The sequence below is a fragment of the Drosophila gunungcola genome, assembly GCF_025200985.1.
Source record: "Drosophila gunungcola strain Sukarami chromosome 2R unlocalized genomic scaffold, Dgunungcola_SK_2 000004F, whole genome shotgun sequence".
Taxonomy (NCBI): Eukaryota; Metazoa; Arthropoda; class Insecta; order Diptera; family Drosophilidae; genus Drosophila; species Drosophila gunungcola.
The window spans coordinates 3,454,827-3,479,038 of record NW_026453167.1 but is presented as its reverse complement, the minus strand read 5'-3'; the positions used below and the strand labels follow the sequence as shown (position 1 = coordinate 3,479,038).

At 39.8% G+C, this 24,212-nt stretch overlaps 1 protein-coding gene across 1 annotated transcript; it reads left to right on the top strand.

The window, feature by feature from the left end:
- The first annotated feature begins 1,592 nt into the window (after nucleotides 1-1,592).
- On the top strand, nucleotides 1,593-23,541 carry LOC128253990 (tyrosine-protein kinase-like otk). The gene is made up of 7 exons (XM_052982746.1): nucleotides 1,593-2,621; nucleotides 8,070-8,204; nucleotides 8,295-8,456; nucleotides 17,935-18,827; nucleotides 20,219-21,657; nucleotides 21,969-22,305; nucleotides 22,896-23,541. The coding sequence occupies exons 1-7, from the start codon at nucleotides 2,570-2,572 to the stop codon at nucleotides 22,986-22,988; spliced, it is 3,111 nt and encodes a 1,036-aa protein (XP_052838706.1). The 5' UTR covers nucleotides 1,593-2,569; the 3' UTR covers nucleotides 22,989-23,541.
- The last annotated feature ends 671 nt before the right edge of the window (nucleotides 23,542-24,212 follow it).

Here is a 24,212-nt window from a genome sequence, read left to right as displayed (position 1 = left end):
ACTCAAGGGGGAGAAAGGTGGAGGGGGGCACCACCCCTCTCTCGGATATATAGTTTATACAAATGGCAACGGCAGTTTACGACTGTTGGGTGTCAGTCAACGCCGGCCCAAGGATCTGCTGCAATTGTTTTTGTGGCTCTTGGGTTGCTTTTCCATTGTGCAGGGTTGAAAGGCCTCGTAAAAAAAACAAGCGGAAAACTATAAAACGAAAAACACACACACAGCCACTCGCTCATAATCGCACAGTAGCCGTAGACTGTCTTAGATGCACGGGAAAAAAATGATCTTAAATTATATTCAATTTCAATTTGATCTAAGGATCACAGACATAAATAGACCCATAAATACAAATTCTCAACTAATTCTTAAAGTTCAATAACAAAAAATGGTAGTTTATTATGCATGAGATTTTAATGATTAAAATCCAGGACTTCATTTTAAAATCAAAGATAGACAATAATAAGGATATAAATTCAAACAAATCAAAATTGATAACGAATAAAAAAAAATGTTTTTTCTGTCTTTTTTAGGTAGGAAAAAATTATATTAAAACATTGCACTCATATTTTATATTTAAAATTTATTCGTTTTAAACTCAATAATTAATTAATTATTGTTAATTAATTATTATTATTTTTCAGCTGGAAATTTGTTTGAGTGCAGAAAATTGGTAGTGGAAGCCCCTTGCAGTTTTCCCAAGCCACGCGCGTACTTCTGCTCGTAAAACAGCAAGCCACGAATGTATTTCCTCTCAGGCCGCTAGACCACCCCATATTTTAGCCGATTCTTGGTTTGGTCATTAAGACGCATTATTGTTTGGATTTAAAATCGGGGGAAACGGCAGTTGATGAGACAGCGGGCGGTTTGCATAGTGACTCTGGTCTGATTGCCGACAACTGATAGCTTAATATTGCATTGCTGAATTTCTGTTTCAGGGGGATTTAATCAATTAAATTAATGAAGAGATTCAGGTTCAGTCAGTGAAAATGATTAAATATACTACAATTTTGCAATCTCTTAATAATATGCAATTACGGTTGGTGTTTCCTCTTATTTCATAAAGCTCTAAATCCTTTTAAATTTTTTTTATAATAATTTGACAAGATACCTAATAATTAATACAAATTTTATAATAAATTCTAGTATTGATTTTTATTTGGTAATCACAGGTTCATAGTACAAGCCAAGCGTATTATTTAACTAGTTTTGAATCCTTTTAAAAATTAGGTGAACTTTAAAATATTACAATACACCAAATTTAAATAAATTTCTTACTGAAAATCTTAAATAGATAGTGCATCTGACTGACAATTATTAATAAAACAAAACCTGTATTCTTCTTCACAAAAATCTTTATTAATTTTAGGACCTTCTTCGTAAACACTAACCAACCAATTATTAAAAATATTAGCTTACTATGTAAATTACTTAGTAAGATTGCACTTCGAATTTTGAACATTGCCGCGCAGCAAATTCTGCTTTCAGCTCGGCAACACTGCCATAAATACCGGGCAGCATAAAATACTGGTCACAAGTGCGTAAAATCCTCCAGCGAGAGAGCCCCATCTGCACCCAGTATTTTGTCCATGGAGAGCACGAAAAGCCGGTTCCCACCAACAACTTCGAACAGCCGGCAGCGCTCAGTAATAAACAGACTTCGAGCGCGTGCAGTTCGGTTCTGTTCGATTCGATTAGATATAATATTCCGCTCCGTTCCTTCCGTTCGATCTGTATTCGTACTGAGTTATTCCGAGTTTCCCCCGACCACAAAAAATCACCCACCAAAAGCCGGTTCGGGATGCGATTGCGACTACGGTGATGATGATGATGATGATGATGCCAAGGATGCAGCTGATGCAGAATGGCTCTTGCATCTTCAAGATACAAATTAAGTTGATTTGTTGCGCTCGCGTTCTCTTGGGTAATTGAACCCAAGTTCCTTGTGCCGCGGTCTTCGAGCTCGAGCGTTTCATTGCATTTTGTGTATCTGTATCTAGATACCTTTGTCGGTATCCGTCGCTTGTCAATCTGTTCGCTGATAAAAAAGCAAACGCAACGCAACACAACCACGAAACATAAACCAACGTTGACGGAAAATAAAAGTAACAAACAGCAAGTGGCGTATCTGTGTGTTCGGTGATAAATGCATTTCATGCGTTCCCAACTATGTAAATAGCAATTTAATTTGAGTGTCCAGAGTAAACATAAAAAAAACCGCCCTGGACGTCAGTCCACCACCACCCTAGTTAAGCCCCCCCCCCCCCGGGTTAACCCCTGAAAACCCCTAGAAAAACCTCTGAAAAAGGGCAGTCGTCGTCGTTGTCGTTGTCTGCGGCATCCAAATATTGAATATTTACAAATGCGTTGAGTGCATTTTCGAGTGGCCGGCACTTACAGTGACTCTCTGGTGGATGTGCGAGTGTATTCAACGGATTGCCAGCCAAATAAAACTGCGATTTCGATTCCGATACGACTCTATATCCGATACGCGGGTGTGCCGGTCTTCGTTCACATTTTTGTGTCGCTAATTGAGAGCGAAGGTGTTGAAGTGGCCAGGATATATACGTAAATGGCTGCCAGGATGATCTCAATATACGGCTTGGCCATTGCTTTGATGATGGGTAAGTGGATTATATGGGTTAAGTGAATGGTTTCCTTTTTTTAACTCCTAGTTGACTAGATGGAAACATTTGCTTAAGGGGTTACGGTTTGCCTTTCGCTTTTATTTGCTTGTTTTGATGTCGGCATTTCGAAATTGCTTTTGCAACTGGATCGTCTAGCCAACTTCAAAGGAATCACAACATTTGTATTGCCTTGAATATTTGCCATTCCGTCTTGAATGGCAGACCACCCATAATGTGGACTCTATTAACCCCAAGGCTTTCGTAGTCAAAAGGAACTGCACTTATTACCTTATTCTTCGAGGGCTATTTTTTGTGTGCCAGAAAGAAAAACCATAATCCCGAGGAGCCTTTGTCTCTGGCAATTGAATTTGAAAGGCAGGCGGCGTGCAAAATGACTCAATTAGAAGTCAGCCAGGAGCCACCGAGCCGGCAGAACTAATTTGGAATAGGAGAACGAAGCCAGCGGGAGAGGAAACCGTTTGGAAAATGTTGAGACTCAGTGGTAAGGACACGCTGGACACGTTCAAAATGAAGTCCTTTAGGCAAACATCAAATGCCAGAAAAGAAAAGCAAATAATGTGGGGAACACACACAGGGGAAAAACTAAGGATCTAAGGATATCATTATATATTCCAGATGTTTGTAAAATAACACTGGCTATTCAATACTAAACATGACTTAAAGCTTATGAAATATATACATCTAAGATGCTAGCTATATTTTATTGGTTTTAAAATTTCTAACTTTTTCTTAAAACTTAAAATCAAGCAACAAAAAAGAAGTAACAAGTCTAATCTGTTAATTTGTTATAAAGACAGTCAGTAAAAGAGACTTAATTTAATGAAGAGCATGGAATGGTTTTAGTTAGTTATTTACTAAATATAAGCTTTAACTTACAAACTAAGGCCACAGCGAGGAATAGCAGCCATAGCTACTTTGGCTTTTGGCCGATAATATTTCATGATATACTATTTATATAATAATATATAAATCTATAGTAAAAAATATATTGGGTTCTCGATTAAAAAGCAAGGCAATCATTTGAGACTAAGAACCAAAGATCTCTCCTGTTAATTATGCCACAAATTGAAGCATTTTCTCTCAGTGCCGGCAAACACACACTTGAAATAAAAGGACTGCCAAGGATCAGGATAACCACTTGAAGTGAGACATGCGACGCCGAAATTTCGGCTAATCAAATATAGTTTACAGCAAGGATTACGAGTGGGATAAGGATCGAGCCTGGGTGTGGGGGATCGGGAACTCTGGTCTCAAGAGGGACACACTATTATGCAAACGGAGGTCCTTAAATACGCATGTGTGTGTGTGTGTGAGACAGGACTATGAACTGAAAACTGCTGACTGTTAAGTAGCACAAAGGCAAACAGCCGATAACAAAAGCCAGCCGGCAGACAGCAAAGGAGCGGGGGATTGCGACTGGGACTGGGATTCGGATTCGCATTCGGATTCGCATATTTCAAAATCTGTGCAACGCTACACAGAGGTCCATTATTTGTATGGCAAATAATGTGGCTGTCAGTGTGTGTGGTGTGTGTGTGTGTGTGTGTGTGTGTGTGCGAGTTCCTTTTGTGTGGCAGTCATAATTTGTTATTCAAGCAAATGCAAAATGCTGCATGCAACATGCCAGGCAGGCCAGCGGCAAAAGCAAAAGCAAAAGCAAGAACATCGCATCCCACATTAAGGGCAGCTGTGGCAACTACAAAACTCCCCTTCACCAACCTTTGGCAACCCACCTCTGCCTCATCCTCATCCTCATCCTCGTCATCGTCCTCTTCCGCCTGTCTGCGTCCTTCGGCAACCTTAAAGACCTCCAGTCGAAAGTTCTCCGGAGAATACTCTTGCAAATTGTATGAACTAGTCTGGCATTTGCCTAGAATTCATGGCAATACAGGCGGAATTCAAATACTATAACAAAAAACGCAGTTTAAGTGTCCTGACTTACGGTTCCTTTATTTATGAATTTTAACCTTAGAATCTCCAGTGGTTCGATTATGTAGTGCTTTCTATTTCATATAAATATAATTTGTAAAAGTTTGTCAATCAAAATTAAGTTTATTTGTATGTTAATCTATTTAACATTGATGTTAATTTTCTTCTAACAATTCAACTAAAAAGTAATTATTAAAATGCAAAAAAAGATTTAACTTTATAGAGAATATTACAGATAGATTTATAACTTAATTTACTACAGGAAAATATTATTTCTATATATAATTTCTTAAATTTTGATAACACTAAGTAAGATGTAAAAATATCGATCAGCAACATATTTACGTTATTGTTATCTTATAGAATTCTCTTGAGCCTGAATAAGAATGACGGTGATTTCTTTCAAAGAACAATAACATTTGAATTGTTTAAGACTTACTATTCATCTCCAAATTGGGTTTTAACTACAAAGCAAACGGTCGAGAGAAGTTCAAGCGATATTGAAAGAAAAGAATGCCTGAATAATCCCTGTGAGTGATTAGCCTTGCTGTAACCTTTAAATTGAATTCCAACTCCATCAAAGAATTCAGTCCATCTCGGGCTCCTTTCAGTCCATGGAGAAAACCCTATATCAAACATTTGACGGGTAATTGTCAGACACATTTCCACTTTTCATTCAGTGCCTGTCTGGCAGTTGACTTGCAGTTTTCCGGCAACGCTTTTCCCAGACAAATGCCGCACATTCCAGAGTGACAGTTCAGTTCTAGCTTCGCATTTCTTTTCCCATTCACCCGCAACCCCACAAAGCACACGGAATCAAATCAAAACGCCACCCATGGGGCAAGTTCAAGTGGCTGCCACAGTGGGTTGCCTGATTATTACAACAATATTTCGCATTCATTGTGCCTAATCGACAAATGTTGCCGCACAATTTGTGGCAGTCGAAGTTGGAAACGTATTCGTATCTGCGTGGCATCTTAAGATGCTGATGAGCAGGAGGCCGCAGCAGTTGGTACTCGTAATGCTGCCTGCTGTCTGCTGCTGACTTGCTGATTTCGGTTATTCGAGCCAAACAAACGAACTAATTATCACACACACACACACACAGCCGAAGAGGGTGAGGGGAAGAAATGGGTAATGCACTGAAGGAAATCTCTTTAAATAGGCAATAGGTTTTTTTTTTAAATTCTTTTAGGCACTAGAAACATTATAAATAGCAAGTTTTTGTGGAAATATTTTTTAAAAAACTATATTCAGTTTTTTATAATTCCGAGGGCCACAAGAAGTAACTCAGAAATTTGTTTTCATCCATAAAATTATCTAACCGAAATAATATCTTTGTAAGATCTGAAATTCCAGAATCTAAAGTCGTTTAGTTTGTAAACACTATAGTTTGTTTGTCTTGTATTAGTATACATTTGTTGGTTGCAATATTTTTTATAAATCATTCCTATGAGAAGAGACAGGCATTTATCTATAAAACTATATAGTTTAGTTAAAGACAAAGATTGGTCTCTAAGAAAATTTCTCTTCTTTAAGCCTTACTTAAAACAATTAATAAAATATTTAATCAATGAACCTAGTAATCTTTGTTTCTAAAACTTTAGGAATGAAGTAAACATTTTATAAACAAAACTAAATCTTTTGAGTACACTTTATTGAAATAGTCATCAAAATCAAAGTTATAGAAAAAATTCCATAGTTACAATTTTAAATTATGTAAATTCCAAGGTCCTAGACCTTCAGTCATTAACTGCTGGCTTTTTTATGGCCAACTTTTTGCCGCTCAGTGTATATTTACAGACAGATCGAGATGGGCAGTTGGGACCGGGACTGCCCGCTGCTCCGTGGTTCTGTCGCTGATGTTTGCAGCATCAACACTTTTTCAGTTTACTGCTCCTGCTCCGCCAGTAGTGCTCCACTGCCTCCTCCACTTGCTCCTCCACTGACCCCTCATCATTTTCCCCAGCCCTCACGCATTTTCGTGCCCACATCGGCATCGACTGGGCTTGGTGCAATCAACGAACTGAAGAGCGGGACGCATATTTCTTTAATCGACGCCCAGTAACTGACTTTGTTCCCCCATCGCGAACTCGTTTTCCGCACGGCAAATTAAATCGATTCAGGGGGTGGTGAGGGGAAATCGAAAAAGGGGAAAGGCCTTGTTAGGAGAGAGTATCCAGTATCCAGACGCATTGCCTGCCCAACTGCCTTTTTGGTGGGGCCTTCGTTTCGCTGCCTTGTATCATAACACGTCAGCGGCATATGTGACTGGCATATGAAAGCCATGTGAAGCCGAAACCCCTCCCCCGAAGTCCCTGTAATGATGTTGTTCTGGCTGGCCCGCTTATTGATTCCGTGTCGTGGTCTCTGGCCCAAAGGAACCCCACAATCTGAGGTGTTGTCTCAAATTGCTCCAATTAGTGGCCAAATATAATGGTGGCCGTTTTGTAGTTCTTGTTCCCGGTTCCCCACTCGTATAATCAAAAATAATTGCTTTCGAATTGCTTTTCGTTTCGAGTTGCGGTTGGGAACAATCTTGGATCTTGGATACTTGACTTCTTAGCCCCCAATGGCGCCACTTGTGGTCTTATTTAAACAGCCTTAATAGGATAAAGTCTTTTGGAATCGGTTACCTGAATTTCCTGCCAGCTCATTAGGTAATCGTCATTAAAATGCATTCATTGAATTGCATTTTGAATGCCGCAAATTGCATTTTGCGGCTGTTGATTTAATATAATAACCAAATTGCATTCACAAAAACAAAAAGAGAAATGAACAAATTAAATGAATAAAAACATATTTCCTCTCTGAATACGGTTATTTTTTGCCCGCTTTTTATGGACGCCTTCGCTCCGGGCTTTTAATTATGTTGGCACAAAACTCTGGGATCGTTTTTGTTTATTTTATTTTTCATACACATATTGTAATTTTGTTTAAGCACACGCAACTTTGGTGGACAATGATGTTGCGACTTTTGCAATGCGGTTTTGTAACACTCTTTTCAGGCATGAGTTTTGTTTTTTAGATCATAAAAGTAATAATTTCCTCACTATTGCACTTATTTTAAGTAATTCCTTTAAACAGTTTTGACTCTTGAAGTTTTTAAGAGAAAGAAAAATAATTATTTATAAATAAATAAGGGTATTTTATGTGTCAGAGGGCCTCTTTTATTTTTCCCCTCCCTTTTTTTTGTATTTTGTTTCTGGTGTTTTTGTGCTTGTATCCTTGCAAAGCGCTTAACAAAATTACATTTGCGTTAAACACTGTAATTTAAGCAGCTTAAGCGCATTTAATTTGTTTAAACCACTTTAATTAAACGTAATTATGTATAATGCAATTTTGTAGTTAATTATACGAAATTGTTTCGAAAAGGGATAATTGTGATGAGCTTAGGCTGTAGAATTTCAAAGCTGCAACTTTACCCTGTAATCAGTGTAATGATTAACTTTAAGGGGTTAACATTTTGCTAATTTTTTGTACTTATTTTTACAGCTCCCGTTTTGGCCGTCTCATCGCGTTTCCTGCGATTGCCACAAAGTCAGTCGGTGGTGGAGAATGAATCCATCGAATTCGAGTGCGAATCCACGGATAACTACAGCGAACTGCAGTACGACTGGTTGCATAATGGTGAGCATGGGCATGAGCATGAGCCCTGATTTACATATACCATGGACATGCATTAAGCATTCGTGTTTCTTGCCAACCATTATATTCCAGGTCATCGGATTGTGTATGACAAGCGTGTCTATCAAATCGGCTCCAATTTGCATATCGAGGCGGTGCAGCGAATCGAGGATGTTGGCGACTATGTTTGCATCGCGACAAATTTGGCCAGCGGCGCCAGGGAGGCGTCTCCGCCCGCCAAATTGAGCGTGATATGTGAGTAGTTATTCCCAATCCCCGATCTCCAAACTCCAATCCCACATTCAGTCGCAGTCCTACAATTGTACGCAATAAGCAAATTGACTGATGGTTAAGGGCGACAGCAAATCTGAGTTTGCTTGGGTAAATTAACAAAGCGCAATTCTATTGTATGCAAAATAACCGAGGACACTAGGAAAAACTTCAATTTCCATATTGTCTCATATTTGAATTCCTTACGATTTGTCAAATAAGCAGGGTTCGCTATTACTCCTTTAAAAACTTTAAAATTAGATAAAAGGTATCCCATATAAATTATTTTTAAGACTGCATAAATATACAAACTCTTTGAGAACTTTAGAAATGTCTTATAACTTGCATAAAAAAATAGCCATTTAAAAATAAATGTGTGATATATATATAAATACGTTTTGGAAAACATAATAATAATAAATATGCAATAATGGAAAAAGGTCTGTTTTATAACTGAAAATGTTAAAATATGATGTCTCTGTAACTAAGTAAGATATTCGGAATATATTAATACCTTTTGTCGTAATATCCGTTCAAAAACTTAAAGTTTCTGTACCCATACTTTTGTTTACCCTAAAAGTAAGAAAGTTTTCTTTATTCCCTAGAATATTGTTAAGTACCCACGGCCTTGGATTTTTATTTATGCACTCACTTAGCTACCTCTGATTTCTCTGCGTGTAATTGCTAGGCATAGGGCAAATTCATTTGATTAATGCTGCATTTAATGGCATTCCTTCCCCGACTCCCCTTGGCCTTCCGCCCCCCCCCTGCCAAACCCCCTTTTAGTTCTGGGCAAACCACAAGACAACAAGAAAAGGTAAAGAGGCATAAAAACACAACCCAAGCGGACGAAACACAGCACAACCGACCGATGAAAGATAAAAACCGAAAGTTTTGATGTACATGCGTCAGATCCCATGCTAGCCGAACCCCATTTAGTGCCGCCCCTTTCCAGGCCCCCCTGCCCCTGCCCCTGCCCCTCCACCCCGCCGCCGCCTCTGCCCAGAACTACAGGAAGTGCAGTGCAGTGCACAGAATGCAGTCCCATGCACCGGAGCGTGAAGAAGAAGACACAGCTGAAGAAAAGCTCACAGAAAAAAAAATATATTCTTCAATTTTTAATAACAATGGATCAACTAAAATAATCTTCAGAATATTAAGAAAAGAATATTTCGTATAGTTCAATTCTTTTTAAATAAAAGTTAATGCTTGGGATAGACCCACAATATTCTCTTTTCAAATTACAAAAATAATTGTCCTATTTGTGATATATTTGTCATTAACAATACATTTTTACATTTTATATTATATTACTGCAGTTCAAGATTCATTTATTCTTTTTTAAAAAATGTAGATGAATCATTCTTTTGTCATTACTGAACACACAAAATTAATCTTCTTATTCAGTCTAGTTTAGAGAAATTTTTGAACCATACCATTTGATTAGTTAACAAATGTCTAAACATTTGATATAAATACAAAATAATTCTTACAAAACGTGTTATAATATATTAATAGTAATATAATATATTTCTTACATTACTTTGTTTTTCTAAATGCTTTTGGACACTAAGCAATTTTGATATATTTATTCTCTTGAAACTCCAAATTTGTAAATTATTGCAGTAATCTATAGATATATAAGAAAAATATTTTTTCAGTACATTGGTGATTCCCTTCAAGCAGCAAGTGCAGTTGCAGTTCTTGGCCTCTTGTTGAGGCAGCGGCGTCACGTGATTGATGTTCATTTAGTTGCATTTGCCTTTAAGCAGAAAAATGCATAAATTTAACAAACAGCTCGGCAGCGATCCCCAATCTACCGCCCCGCCTTCCCTTCCTCCCCCCTCCCTCTTCCATTTGATGTAAACAAAACGCGGGTCTTTATGCACAATCTGGAGTGCATGTGTTTGGGGAACTTCTTGCTATATAGAAGATATATCTGATCTGGTGGCTGCTATCTGCATCTGCATCTGCATTTGTATCTGTAGCTGGCCTGTCAGCGCTTCCACGGCATCCGAGTTCTGATCAAAGCCACCCAACAGCAATGCTCTGCTATTTATACACCCGGCCTCATCTCAAGTGTTTTTAGCTAATTAATTAACTAATTAATTTGTAGTTTGGGGAGTTGATTTTAATTGCCGCAGCTCCCTCCAAAAAAAGCAGCTGCTGTTGAAAGTTCGTGGAGAGGGCATGGAATATCTGGGAAGACGGTCGGTATGTGTATGCATCTTGGCGCCAGCTGAAGCTAAGTGGGTTATGTGATTACAACCCCCTGCCCAGCTTGCATCAATCTCATAATTCTTGAGCAGCAGACAAAAACTATTAAAATATGCATGTAGCCAAGGATGGCGGATGGTGTCGTTCGTCTGAAGTTTGGGGTTCGTAAACGTTTTTATTCAGGAGCCAAGGCTATTGTCTCCCGGCTGCATTGTCTCAGCCGGGAATTTTCTCTTTTTCATTTTCCTTTGCAAATAAGTGTTCAATTAAGCGCGTGAAAAGTGACATTTTTGTTGGCAACGTTTTTTACAAATTTACGATGGAAAATAAATGACAGAAAGGCAGTGGAAATGGAAGAAGAAATGTCTGTTGTACCCTTAAGAGCAGTTAAAATATGGAAGGAGAAATAGAAAAATTAATGGACTTTAAAATGAATATAAAGGATAAAGAATATATTATTTTAATCATAATAATCGGTTTAGAGCCCATAACTATTAAATTCAATTTAATTGAAAAACATAAACACAATCACAATATTGCATATATAGAAATATGGATGGTTAAACATTTTAAATAGTTATTTGAAAAAAGCAATATTTGAATGATGATAAAATAGTTAATTAAAAGCAAGAACTTTCCAAGAAATGTACATAAAATCAAGTCTTTAAGACGCCTGCAATCTCAACGACCAAGTCGTGCGAACCCCTTTTCAAAGGATCATAAAAAGGAGAAGACAAATGCTGACAGTGCCTGCAAACTAACCGATGACTACAAGGAATTAAGCAGACAGCGAAGAAATTAAACAGACAACGAAACGGCAATAAAACCAGGACCCAGAATCAAGCCAGGGCCAAAACAAGTAGAAAAAGGAGCAGTGCCAGACCGAAAACCAGACGACGACGACGACGACTACGACTGCGACTGGCTTCTGAAAGGACGAGACGAGGTGGGGAAGGACATTCCAAACATTTGCTCAGCGAAAGGGGTTGTTGGACTCTCAGGACTCAGGACTGAGGAACCAGGATACCCAGACTAACCATTGAACAGCTGAGCGAAGCTGGTGGCTAAAAGCAGAGTGTTTGTATGCTGAAATGTACTTTTACAGGGGGGAAATGAAATGCAACATTAACACGAAACATAAACATAAAATGAGAAATGGCAGCAGCAACATCAGCAGCAACAATGGCAACCCAACAGCCAGCAAAGTCATAAAAACCAAACAAAATGCAAAGACACACCAAGGACGAAGGACGAGGGGGATGGCAGGACGAAAAGCAACCCCCAAATTGACAAACCAGGCACCAGGCACCCCCATCACATATAGACTTTAGCCGCTGTTGTATCTGTGCTCTAGACACAAGTTCAAGTTGACTGCAGTTGGCAAGTTGGGTTTTTTTTTATTTTACGGATACGGGGGTGGAAAGGGATTTTTCCGGGGATCCGCGAGGGGGGAAACCGGATAATTTTCATTTTGTGAATGCCGGAAAAACGCATAAAATTTTACGAGCCCAGCTCGGAGCACATTAAAGGGGACGACGACGACGTCGACGACAGACAGCCAGACAGTCAGACCGAAAAACAGAAAATCAGAAAAACAGACACGAGCTGGGAAACAGAAAATGTAGCCAACTTTTTGGCGCGCTATCCTGCGACCTTTCTCTGTCCCTATATTTCATTACACAGCGTAAAAAATAATATTTTCTATTTTAAAGTAGCTGCTGAAATATAAATTAATAAATCTGTACTCAGCTTACCAGGCACAAAATAACACACATGTTTTATAACAAAGGATCCCATAACATATATTTTTAATAAATTTAATTATTTATTAAAGTAAATCCGAAACTTACATAGAAATATTTTTTCTATGCATTTTGAAACCAAGTAAATCCGAAATCTCTATACAGATATTTTTCCTGTGCATCTCTGGCGAGTACTCTTTTTCCAACTCTAGGATTTTCGTTTATTTTCTTTTTTGACATTTATTTTACTTTTAGCTTTCCTCTGCTCTTACACGAGTTGATCATTAGCAACTTTTGGGGAAAGCGTTAGATGGCAGCAGCAACAGGAGCGTAGTTCAGGGAATCCCCACGAAAGGGGGTTCATGCCCTTGCCAGGGGTTAAAGGTCAGTGGAGCTTAAATCCCCTTTCTAAAAGCCACTGGCAGGCAAAAATCCAGAGAACCAAACGCAGACAATGTGCGATAATCGAATGTTTAACGTTTTAATTTGAAATTCGTTTGGGGGGTGCTGAGACAGCGACTGGCCAACTTTAATTAAAGATTCCATGATAACGCACTGGGGAAGCGCAGCCAACGAATGTTGTCATAAATTTTCCATAAATGGAACGGACAAATGGCCACTGAAATTGGAAAACTGAAGGAAATGGGAAAATCTGAAATTCATTGATACCAACATCTGAAATCATCCGTTGATGAAAAGCACTCATCGATTTGTATCTGAGGCAAAATGATCTGGCAAATAGTTCATTTGTTGAGTGAGATTATCTGCCCACAATTTTGATATACTGCCCCTTGCATGTGCGCCAATTTGTGAAATGGGTCAATAACTTGTAAGCCGCTTTGTGCCACAACCAATTGAAGTGAAATGGAGTGGAGTGCTGCTGGCCAGTGTCCAATTGGAAACACGGAAGGGCTGCATAAGTCCATTAACGTTTACAATTACTGCCGGCCACTTCAGAAGCTCAGCCACTTCTATGGTCTCCCATTTCCATCTTTCAGTGGACATAGGCCACTTGGCTTTATGACAGCGCTGAAAACATTTCCACTCGACGAGTTCGACTCACAACTCTGCCTGCACAGCCGAATAATCTATTTTTGATTATCAATTAATTATATTTTCATAAAAGCGATAAAAGCGATAAAAACGAATGCAGCACAGTGCAGCTCATAAAAAGGAAAAAAAAAAAAAAAGAGTTATCTTATCGCGGGTCTTGGAGAAGCGGGCTCACCAGTTGACGAAATAAGTCGCAGTCGGCACACTTATTCCGCCTTTGGGGCATTGAGTTTGGAATGGGGTACCAAAAAAGGAGGTTCTCCTTTCAAGACCCGATAACAACGATCTGCTCTCCAACTCCCCGGGGAACTGTCAATTCCGATATCTATAATTCTGCCCGCCTTTCGACATTTACTTCCACTTTGTTTACCCAAGGCGTCTCTATTTTTTCTACGCTTTTTTATTATGCGTCCCGGTCCCACTTGCACTCACACCACCGCTCGGCATTCCTTCAATTGTTTACAGCGATTGTGGTTTATGCTCCAGCCAGCGAAAAAGTCTAACAAATTTATTTTGTTTCGGAGTCGTGTTGGTTTACTTCTTCGTTTTATTTTTCACGTTCCCAGCTGTAGTTGCCCAGTGTGTTTACCTCGTCTTGCACACGTTCAACGTGTGAATGATGGCCGCCTTCCGACCCCGCCCCTGACTCCAAAATTCGTCGGTGCCACTCCCACGCCCTCCCCCTCAGGTACATAGCCCATTATGCCAGAGGTGTCAAAAGATCTGCAGCTTCTGACGATGCATACATCAGCCTAATGAGACGCTCGTTAATTAGCGAGACGCGGCTGGCTCGTAATTTCAGTTACAGTTAGGCCACGTTTTTCCTACCTGCCAACCTCTGCCTAGTGCATAGTTAGCCAACATGGTCTTTGGAATGTTGTAGCTCCTGAGATCACACAGAAATCACAAAATGAGTAGTCGAAAAGATCAAGATTTATGCGAGGTAACACGAAAGACCCTTTCAAACAAACGCTATATGTGTCTTTATGTTCAAGGTACTCTAGATTGTATCTCTCTATCAGAGGAAGCAAAAACATTTTTTTAAGAATGTGTTTTTCTAAATTAACTAAATGAAATTATTCAAATTATTACCTATGATGTTAATGCCTTTAATTTTATTTTGCTGACTAAGCTAGTGTTAGATAAAGATACAAATAATAAACAAAAAAACTGTTTTTGTTGTTATTAAACACAAGATTAAGTAATTAAAAAAAGAAAAACATATTTAACTTACTTATAAAGCTTTTTAACTAACCACCAATCGAATAATAAATTTAAATGTTACTGATAAGGTAAACTCTTAATAGTAAAGAGCTTATCTTATTAAAGAGCATTTTATGTTATTTTAACCTAGACGATTTCAATTTAAATGTTTAGAAATGCGTTTGTATACTTCATCCTTCAGCAATATGTAGTAAATACCTAACCCATTTTATGATCAATTACAATGCCCATAAACAAAATTTCAACATTTCCAGAATGCTTGTCCATCAGATACTTTTGTGCTTACCCCTCAAGATACGAGTTGTGTCCGCATTTAGCCGAGTTGAATCGACTGCACACTTTACCTGCTGCTCAATTCCCCCCAGATGTTTGGCCATCCATTAGATACTTTCGCTCGCAGGCCGTCTAAGTGCCAATTAGTTCACTCTACTGTCATTTTAGTCGTAACATATACCAAAAGTTTGTGCCACAGGCCAACCGAACAACCGAACCAGCGAAGGTATCGTATCCATCGTCGTCGTTGAGCTGATGGACGTGGACGTGCCCCAAGAAGAGCAAATATACAAATATACAAATATACAAACACATTTCAAAACTTTTGACACTTCCCCAACGGAGACGAAGACACGGCTCTGTTTATTGAGTTGTTGCTGTCGGTCTTGGGCTGTTCTGTTCGGTTCTGTTTTTCCTCTGCCTGCCACCAAATAAGTGTCTACAAATATTTAGAGGCATTTTTTGTTCACTGACTCCGCGAGACGCAAACAAAGTCGGTGCCCAAACAAGATTTATGTGCATATGTAAATTTCTCTAACGCGGCCAGCAAACCGCAGCCCAACAGACCTGGCAAACATTCAGATAGGCAAAGTGAGGGAAAATATCCATAAAACATACATCAACCATTGCCTAGTTTGCTCCTTCGGGCCGCAGATAAAAAATGTTTTATGAAAATTATGGCACCATCTCCGAAGGCTGGGGCGCTTACTCTGGTACATACACAAAAAACATATACCCATGCAAATAACGAATCTGACAAAAAACAATTTGAATAAATTATTTGGTGGGGAATTCAAATTAGAACATTTGAGGCGAAACATCTCCCGGCATCCGACAATTATCACTCGAGATACAAAAGTATCTCATTCACATCGACACAATGGGCTGCAGATACACGATTGCAGCCAGAAGATATGAGGGAAGTCCGGTATTACAAAAGCCACACACTGGAAAAGATTTCCGTTTCCAAAAAGTATTGCAACTACGTAAAGCACGAAACAATAGTTTACTATTTAAATAAATGATTAATTTGTCATGATTTACTGATTAATATTGATATAATGAACTAATAGCTTTCGTTATTCAAGAAATTTTCTTTACACATTCCAATTTATTATAAACATTAGGTATACTTTTAGAACACATCTGCTTTACTGTAGTATAATTAGAGGTAAGTTAAGAACATATTTAGAAAATCCTTTTTGACAATAAAAAGAACCAATATTTAAGAATTTTCTTATAGTCCAACCTATTGCTATTTTGACCATTGAAAACATGTTTTACAAATTTTATATTGATGAGGTACTGTTGAATTTATGAAATAACTTTTTTTTTCCTGTGCAGCGAATGTGAATGCTAGCGTGTCTGCAACATGACCGGCCACGCCCCTTGCGCCTCCGGCTGCCACTAAAACATAAATTAAACCCTATGCCACGGCACAGAGTTTAGAGAGCAGCACATTCTTCTTTTGCACTGCAGTTTCCTTTGCATTTTCCCCACTTTTTTATGCGCTTTTCTTTTCCGCCACAAAAACTCTTTTCTCATGCGGCAATTGTTGGCAAGTACCGTTCCATTCCGTTCCGTCTGGCCAAGAAGTGGAAAAGCCCGTGGGCCCGGAAAATCGGGGGGGCATGTGAGCATTTACATATGGGCAGCAGTAAGGTGGTGGTAGTGGCTAGTAGGGTTTGTGGTTGGGGTCCTGCTCGTGGTCTTCCCCTGACTGACAGTTCAATTTATGCTTCCTCGGCACCTTAAATGGGCTGCCAGGCTTCGCCGATAAAGACAAAGATTGCAGCGTCGTGTTCGGCGCTGAACTGACGATAAAATGCACTTAATGCCGCGCGAAATACCCGTACTTGCAAAGGGAAATATGTATAACCAGAAAGCAGAAATGCAGAAAAGCAAAAAAGCTGAAAATCAGAAAGAAGAAACGGGCGAAGCGAATTCGCAGAGCCAAGAAAACGCATTAAGGCTAAATGTATCTTCCGGATATATTATGCATATTTATGGAATGCCAGCCTATTCGGTTTCACTGGGACTGGGACTGGGGCTGGGGCTGATCAATATCATGCAGGGGCATTCCGAATCCCGCTGACCGAACTACTGCATTAATTCAATTAGTTTATAGCCCACACTCATTTCGCTGCTCACATCTTCGCATCTGCTCCGCCTTTTACACAGAGAACAAATATTTCATTAGCCTGAAGATTATATTTATATTATATTCCTTCAAAATGAATTTAAAACTTTAACTTAAATTTAAGAAAATTATTACATTCGTTTTAAATAAATGTATAATTTATAAGCATGTTTTGTGTCAGTAGAAGCCTTAGATGTTGACACAACTTATTAGACATACATATTTATACTTCTTGTTTTCTTATATCTACTCTTGAAAATTGCAAAGACTTAAATTAGTTATAAATTCAAAAGGAATTTAAAGAATGGGGATTTAACTTTCAACATCAAGAAACTAAAAGACTGCATATGTTTTCTGTTAATATCCTATTTTTAGTTGCAATGTAAATCGTAGCAAAACAACAATTAAGCTTACCGCAATTTAATATATGAACAAATTTTAAACATCAGTCGAACTTTCATAACTCAAACCATGACTTATCATTAACATGGCTTGGAATTATAATAATATAATTAATTGCAGCTTTATTAAAGTTATATTGCCTATTTCTTTTTTATTTATAAATAACTTTAAAAGTTTTATTTTATTTTCGACTCTTCTCTTAATATAAACCAATAATAAAAAATTTATACCATATTATTACAGATATAGTCATTTTTAGTACAGCGATTTTAAGCAATAACAATGAAATTAAATTTTTTACTAGGAATGGATTGCCAATAAAACTACTTCGAGTGATAAAAACTTGAAAAGTATAATTTTTGTATATTATGACAATGCACTTACATCAAAACTTTCACATTTCTCTCTTCAGATCTGGAATCGGCCAGTGTGCAGTTGCTGGGCAGCAATCGCAACGAGCTGCTGCTGAAGTGCCACGTGGAGGGAGCCTCCGGGGATTCGGAACCGCTTCGAATCGAATGGTATCGCAACAGCGCCAAGTTGAGCAGTTGGAAGAACGTCCAGCTGGATCAGCACCGCCTGATTGTCCGTCAGCCGGGACCCGCCGACGATGGCCTGTACCGCTGTACCGCCTCCAATGCGGCTGGTCGGGTGATGAGCAAGCAGGGCTACGTCTATCAGTCGAATGTGAAGTGCCTGCCCAGACTTCCCAGGCGGAAGAATCAAAAGTTGCTGGAGTCCTGGGACAAGCAGACATTCCTGTGCCGCGGCAAGCGTGGCGGATCTGGTGGCTTGGAGTCACTGCCCCCGGCTCCGGAGGATCTGCGCATTGTTCAGGGACCCAGCAGCCAGGTGGTCATCAAGGAGGGTGAGCCCACTGCCCTGACCTGCCTCTATGAACTCCCCGACGAGCTGCAAAACCAACGCATTCAACTTCGCTGGCGAAAGGATGGCAAGCTGCTGCGGCAAGTGGAACTTGGTGGTTCGGTGCCCATACCCGGGCACTCTTCCTCCGATTCTGGCAAGGATGCCCTGCTCCGGGAAGATGGTCGTCTAGTACTCCACAAGCAGAACGGAACCCTGAGCTTTGCCAGCATTATAGCCAGCGATGCGGGCCAGTACCAATGCCAGCTGCAACTGGAGGCTCATGCCCCGATTAACTCGTCGCCTGGAGTACTGGAGGTCATCGAACAACTGAAGTTTGTGCCACAACCCACCTCCAAGAACCTGGAGCTGGATGCAGTGGTGGCCAAGGTGCACTGCAAGGCTCAGGGTACTCCAGCGCCACAGGTGCAATGGATGAGGGTGAGTAATCATTGGCATTTTGGGGGTTTAAATGGTAAACTTTGGTAATATTTTAGGAGCAATTCAAAAAAATAACAAGAAGGATACATTTTGTATATATACTATGTGTTAACCCTCTTTCCATACCAAACCATTATTAACATAATATATAAACTATTAATATAATTAAATAAACATTTGGATTTAAAAATAAGCAGGTTACATAGGAATAAAACAATTGTTATACTTACTAATTTTGATATTATATGTACCCCAACCTTATATCTGAAAAATCAGTTTAAAAAAAATTCTTCCTGTAAAACTTTTACAATTTATGCCAAAGGTCTTTATTTATTTAAAGTTAATTTTAGAAACTATTAATACTAGATATTATATCTCTTAGGTAAACATAACTCTTAGCTGCAATCATAAAACCTGTCAATTTGTCGACAGCGTTAGCCGAAACAAAAACGATTGACATCCGTTTATTCAGTTGTAGCCAAGGCACTTCGGTCTTCATTTTGACAGCTCTCGAATGGGAATGTTAGACACTGCCACCACGTTTGGGCCCACTCCATTCCAGTGATGGCCACATGTCATTGACAAATTGAAAAACGCGCAACGCGCCGCTGGGCAAACTTTTCCTTCCAAACAAACCGTTTCATATGCAAAACTCTATTGAGTCTATCTGGCCTAAGCACCCTTCTTCGGTACCACTCCACCACTCCATGAAACCCACTCTATGCGCCTGCCATTGAGCGTTTTGTGTTGCCAGCTGTTTGCCATGGCCAACCAATTTCGGCAACTGTTTGTCCATTTGGGAACGGGTCGAAAAAAAAGGAAATCGAACCCTTTCAAAAGAAGTTTTTCATTTGGGCGAAAAACAAACCTGGCTCAAACCTGTTCAAAGTGTTGTGTGCCCTGTTTTGGTTGTTTTTCTGAATATTTGATGAAAACGCATGGCACACGTTGGCAAATTGGTTGGTAATGGTCAGCTGTCTGCTTCTATACCTCACAGACACCAAGCAAAAAGTATTGGTTTTTAATTGGATATTTAAAAAATTGAATTTTTAATTTGCATATATGTATCTTTGATAATCCAATACGGAAAGCTCTCTAGTTATTTGAAATTATCCTTTAAAGTTACACTATCTTTTTATTACGAAAGGGGATGCCACAGAAAACTCTACAATTTAAAAAAGAATTAGAAAGGTAAAAAAAAAACTTCGTCTTTCGGAACGAATTACACGGAATTTCGGGCTCAAAATATTTTACTGCATACTTTTAGGATTTTTAGACTTAGAGACTTCAGTGATTTTATATATTTTTAGGTTTAACGACATTCAAATAGTTTTAGCCTGAAGACAAACTAAATGTTTTTTTTTATTAAAATCTTTATTTTTTCTGTGCAGGATGGTGTAAACACTTCGTTACCCGACCAAGTAGAAGTTGATGCCAATGGAACACTTATATTTAGGAACGTAAACTCCGAACATCGTGGCAACTACACTTGTTATGCCAGTAATACCCAAGGTCAGATCAACGCCACGGTGGCCATAAATGTGGTGGTCACGCCCAAGTTCAGTGTGCCGCCGGTGGGTCCGATTGAGACCTCTGAGCAGGGCACCGTGGTGATGCACTGCCAGGCGATTGGTGACCCCAAACCGACGATTCAGTGGGACAAGGATCTCAAGTATCTGAGCGAGAACAATACGGATCGGGAGAGATTCAGGTTCCTGGAGAATGGCACCCTGGAGATTCGGAATGTGCAGGTGGAGGATGAGGGCAGCTATGGTTGCACCATTGGCAACAGTGCAGGCCTCAAGCGGGAGGATGTCCAGTTGGTGGTGAAGACAACAGGCGATGGTTTTGCCCCCGAGGAGTCCGGCGGCGATGGCTTCCTGGTCACCCGAGCCGTTCTGATCACCATGACCGTGGCCCTGGCCTACATTGTTCTGGTGGTGGGTCTAATGCTCTGGTGTCGCTATCGTCGTCAGGCCAGAAAAGCCCGCCTGAACGAACTGAGCACCAAGGAGGCTGGCGCGGATCAGCCGGATGCCGCTACAAATGGCAAGGGCTCGGAGCAGGAGCCCTGCCTCTCCAAGCAGCACAATGGCCACAGCAAGTCCAGGTCCAAGTCCAGCGGGGATGCCCAGAAGTCCGATGACACAGCCTGCAGCCAGCAGTCGAGGGCCTCCAAGAAATCCGCCCACATTTACGAACAGTTGGCCTTGCCAAGATCTGGACTCAGTGAACTCATTCAGATTGGACGCGGCGAGTTCGGGGATGTGTTTGTGGGGAAATTGAAGGCCACTCTGGTGACCAGTGGCTCACCCACGGATAAGGATGCGGACACGGAAAAGCAGCACAGTAATAGCGAAAATGGCAGTGGCGGAAGTGGAAGTGGCAGCACCACACTGAGTACCCTAAACGAGAAGCGACGCTCCAAGACCTCCATGGATGACATCGAGGAGATCAAGGAGGAGCAGCAGGAGCAACAGGATCAGTCGGGTCTCGAGCAGCTGGTCCTGGTCAAGGCCCTCAACAAAGTGAAGGATGAGCAGGCCTGCCAGGAGTTTCGACGACAGTTGGATCTCTTGCGTGGCCTTTCGCACAAGGGGGTTGTACGTCTATTTGGCCTGTGTCGCGAAAAGGATCCACACTACATGGTGCTGGAGTATACCGATTGGGGCGATCTCAAGCAGTTCCTGCTGGCCACCGCCGGAAAAGTTAACACTGCCACCGCCGGAAGCTCCTCGCCGCCGCCACTGACCACCAGCCAGGTTTTGGCCGTGGCCTACCAAATTGCCCGAGGAATGGACGCCATCTACAGAGCTCGGTTCACCCATAGGTAAGATCATTTCTTGAATTTGTATAATGGAACAGTTGAATATTTCTGAAAAAAAATATAATGTTACCAATTGAAAGTGCTACATACATCGCTATGGTCTTGAAATAACTTATAAATCTGCCTAAAATTATGCAATGAACCACATTTTATGTACTGAGTTCGAAGTACTTTTGAATTCAAAATATATTGCTGCATACTTTTGAGCACCTTACTAAATGATTTTAGAAACCCAAAGGATTTCTTTTGGCACCCCCCTAATACTTTAACCAATAATTTCTTAAATCTTATTTATTTTTTTGTTAACTCTTCAGGGATCTGGCCACTCGGAACTGCGTGATCTCCAGTGAATTTATAGTAAAGGTCTCCTATCCGGCTCTCTGCAAGGACAAGTACAGCCGCGAGTACCACAAGCACCGGAACACGCTGCTCCCGATTCGCTGGCTGGCACCCGAGTGCATCCAGGAGGATGAGTACACCACCAAGAGCGACATCTTCGCCTACGGAGTGGTGGTGTGGGAGCTCTTTAATCAGGCCACAAAGCTTCCCCACGAGGAACTGACCAACGAGCAGGTGGTGCAGCGATCGCAGGCAGGATCTTTAGAATGGTCGGTGGCCGATGCGACCCCTGACTGCCTCCGGGAAATTTTGGTAAGAATTTTGATGTCTTAATCATTAAAATAAAATTAATAACAGATTTGTTAAGACTATAAAAAGCAAACATTATCATTTTGTCAGGAAAACTAAGTAAATTTAAATGTTTTGTACTCAAATTAAACATTTTTCGCTTTAATTTTCATCCATTTAATTTTTGACTCTTTTCGGAACGGATTTAAATACCTAAAAGTTTATTTAATATGTAAACCATATTAAAATTAAATAAAATGCATTCAAATTAAATATAACTATTTAAAATCTAGTATTTTCAACATAAATTGAAATATTTTAAGAAATATATATTATAAACTATGCAATTCAATAGTCAGAAATTTATTTTTTCTATTCAATTTTTTTATCAGTATACCATATTGTTATGGTGTGCGCCTTAGCTTATTCTATTGACTAGCTTTTTAATATAGGTAAGTTAGAGTTCATAATAAAAATTTAGGGCTTACAAATTTAATATATTTTAGTTAGGCATTATTACATTATGATTTAGTACTTATAAGCTATTACTGTTTTAGACCCTGACCTTACAAAGACATGAAAACTAATTTGCCCATGTTTTTACGCAATTTCAGCTGTCCTGCTGGGTGTCCAATCCCAAGGAGCGACCCTCGTTCAGCCAACTGGGGGCTGCCCTCAGCAAGGCCATGCAGAGTGCCGAGAAGTGAGGCCAGACTGATGGAGCATATGCCAAAAAGTAATTAGTAGTATTGTTCTTAGTGTCTGCCCGAGTATTGTCACCGCTAACGTAGGCTTAAGTTCGACGCCTGTTCAACATGCGTACTTAGCATACACACAGACCGATGGCTAAATTTTAACAGTAACTGTACAAACACACGATATATACACTATATAGATGTATTGGAATGGGGATATCTTCGAGAATAGTATTTGCGTGGTGCTGCATACACACAAGTGTGCAGCTAAAATGTACATAAAAACTGCCACAAATTTGCATTTAAACCAGTTGAAGCATTTCTAGGATTAGAGCATTTTAACCTTCATCATCAGCATTTTATAATCGACTTCTAAGCTAAACTAGTACGTATAAATACACAAACATATGCATCACACAAACAACGAGCGATTTCAATGCTTTCAAACATTGAAAAACTAAGCCAAATTTAAGTTTAGCATTGAGTAAAATACACCCACATATTTTATCATACGTCTAGTTATATATTTATATGCATAAGGAAAAAAGAAAACGAAAAAGAAAACCAGCCGAAACAAATTTATGACTAGCCATTTAAGCTTTGATGCATGTTTACAAAACATTTAAATAAACCCGAATAAATAAATTTAACCGAAAAGCAAAAATTCAAAGTCTCGGCATTATTTCAATTGGGGAGTAGCGAAAAAACCCTCGTTGGACTTCTATTTTTTATAGGCATTTCATTTGGCGTGGCAAATTTGTTGAGGGTCCTTCGGGCCCAAGCGGACTTGGCTCATTCACACTTCACTTGATTTGAAAAATGAGCGCCTATTGAATGGCGGATTGGGCCTGGGCCCGCATCGTCTTGCCTCCACATCTTTTCCCAAAACGATTGACAAACAAACATGGCAATAAACCGTAAAGTTGCCCCAGCTTATTGGGGCTTAAAGTCGCCTCTTTCCCCCTGGTTTTTGCCTCGTCCGGAAGTTCCAGCGCCTACGTAGCCAAAAAGTTTCCTCGTGCGAAAACTTTTGGCCAGGACCAAAATCCAGGCTATATTTGCATTTGAATCAGCAGCAAAAACAACACCGTTACACAATGAGTTGCCATTTTGCTAGGCTAGTGGATGGGCTGCTTAGCTTTTCCTGGCACGTACAAATATCTGCCTGTCATGAATATCAAATGCCAGCCGAAAAAAGGCTGATTGAACAGTTGGTAGCAGGAAGTGTGGCAGGCA

Excerpts from the sequence above, each read along its gene's own strand:
- LOC128253990 (XM_052982746.1), top strand. The coding sequence starts at position 2,570 with ATGGCTGCCAGGATGATCTCAATATACGGCTTGGCCATTGCTTTGATG. Across the intron at positions 8,205-8,294 it reads GTACGACTGGTTGCATAATG|GTCATCGGATTGTGTATGAC; the intron begins GTGAGCATGGGC and ends ATTATATTCCAG. Across the intron at positions 8,457-17,934 it reads CGCCAAATTGAGCGTGATAT|ATCTGGAATCGGCCAGTGTG; the intron begins GTGAGTAGTTAT and ends TTCTCTCTTCAG.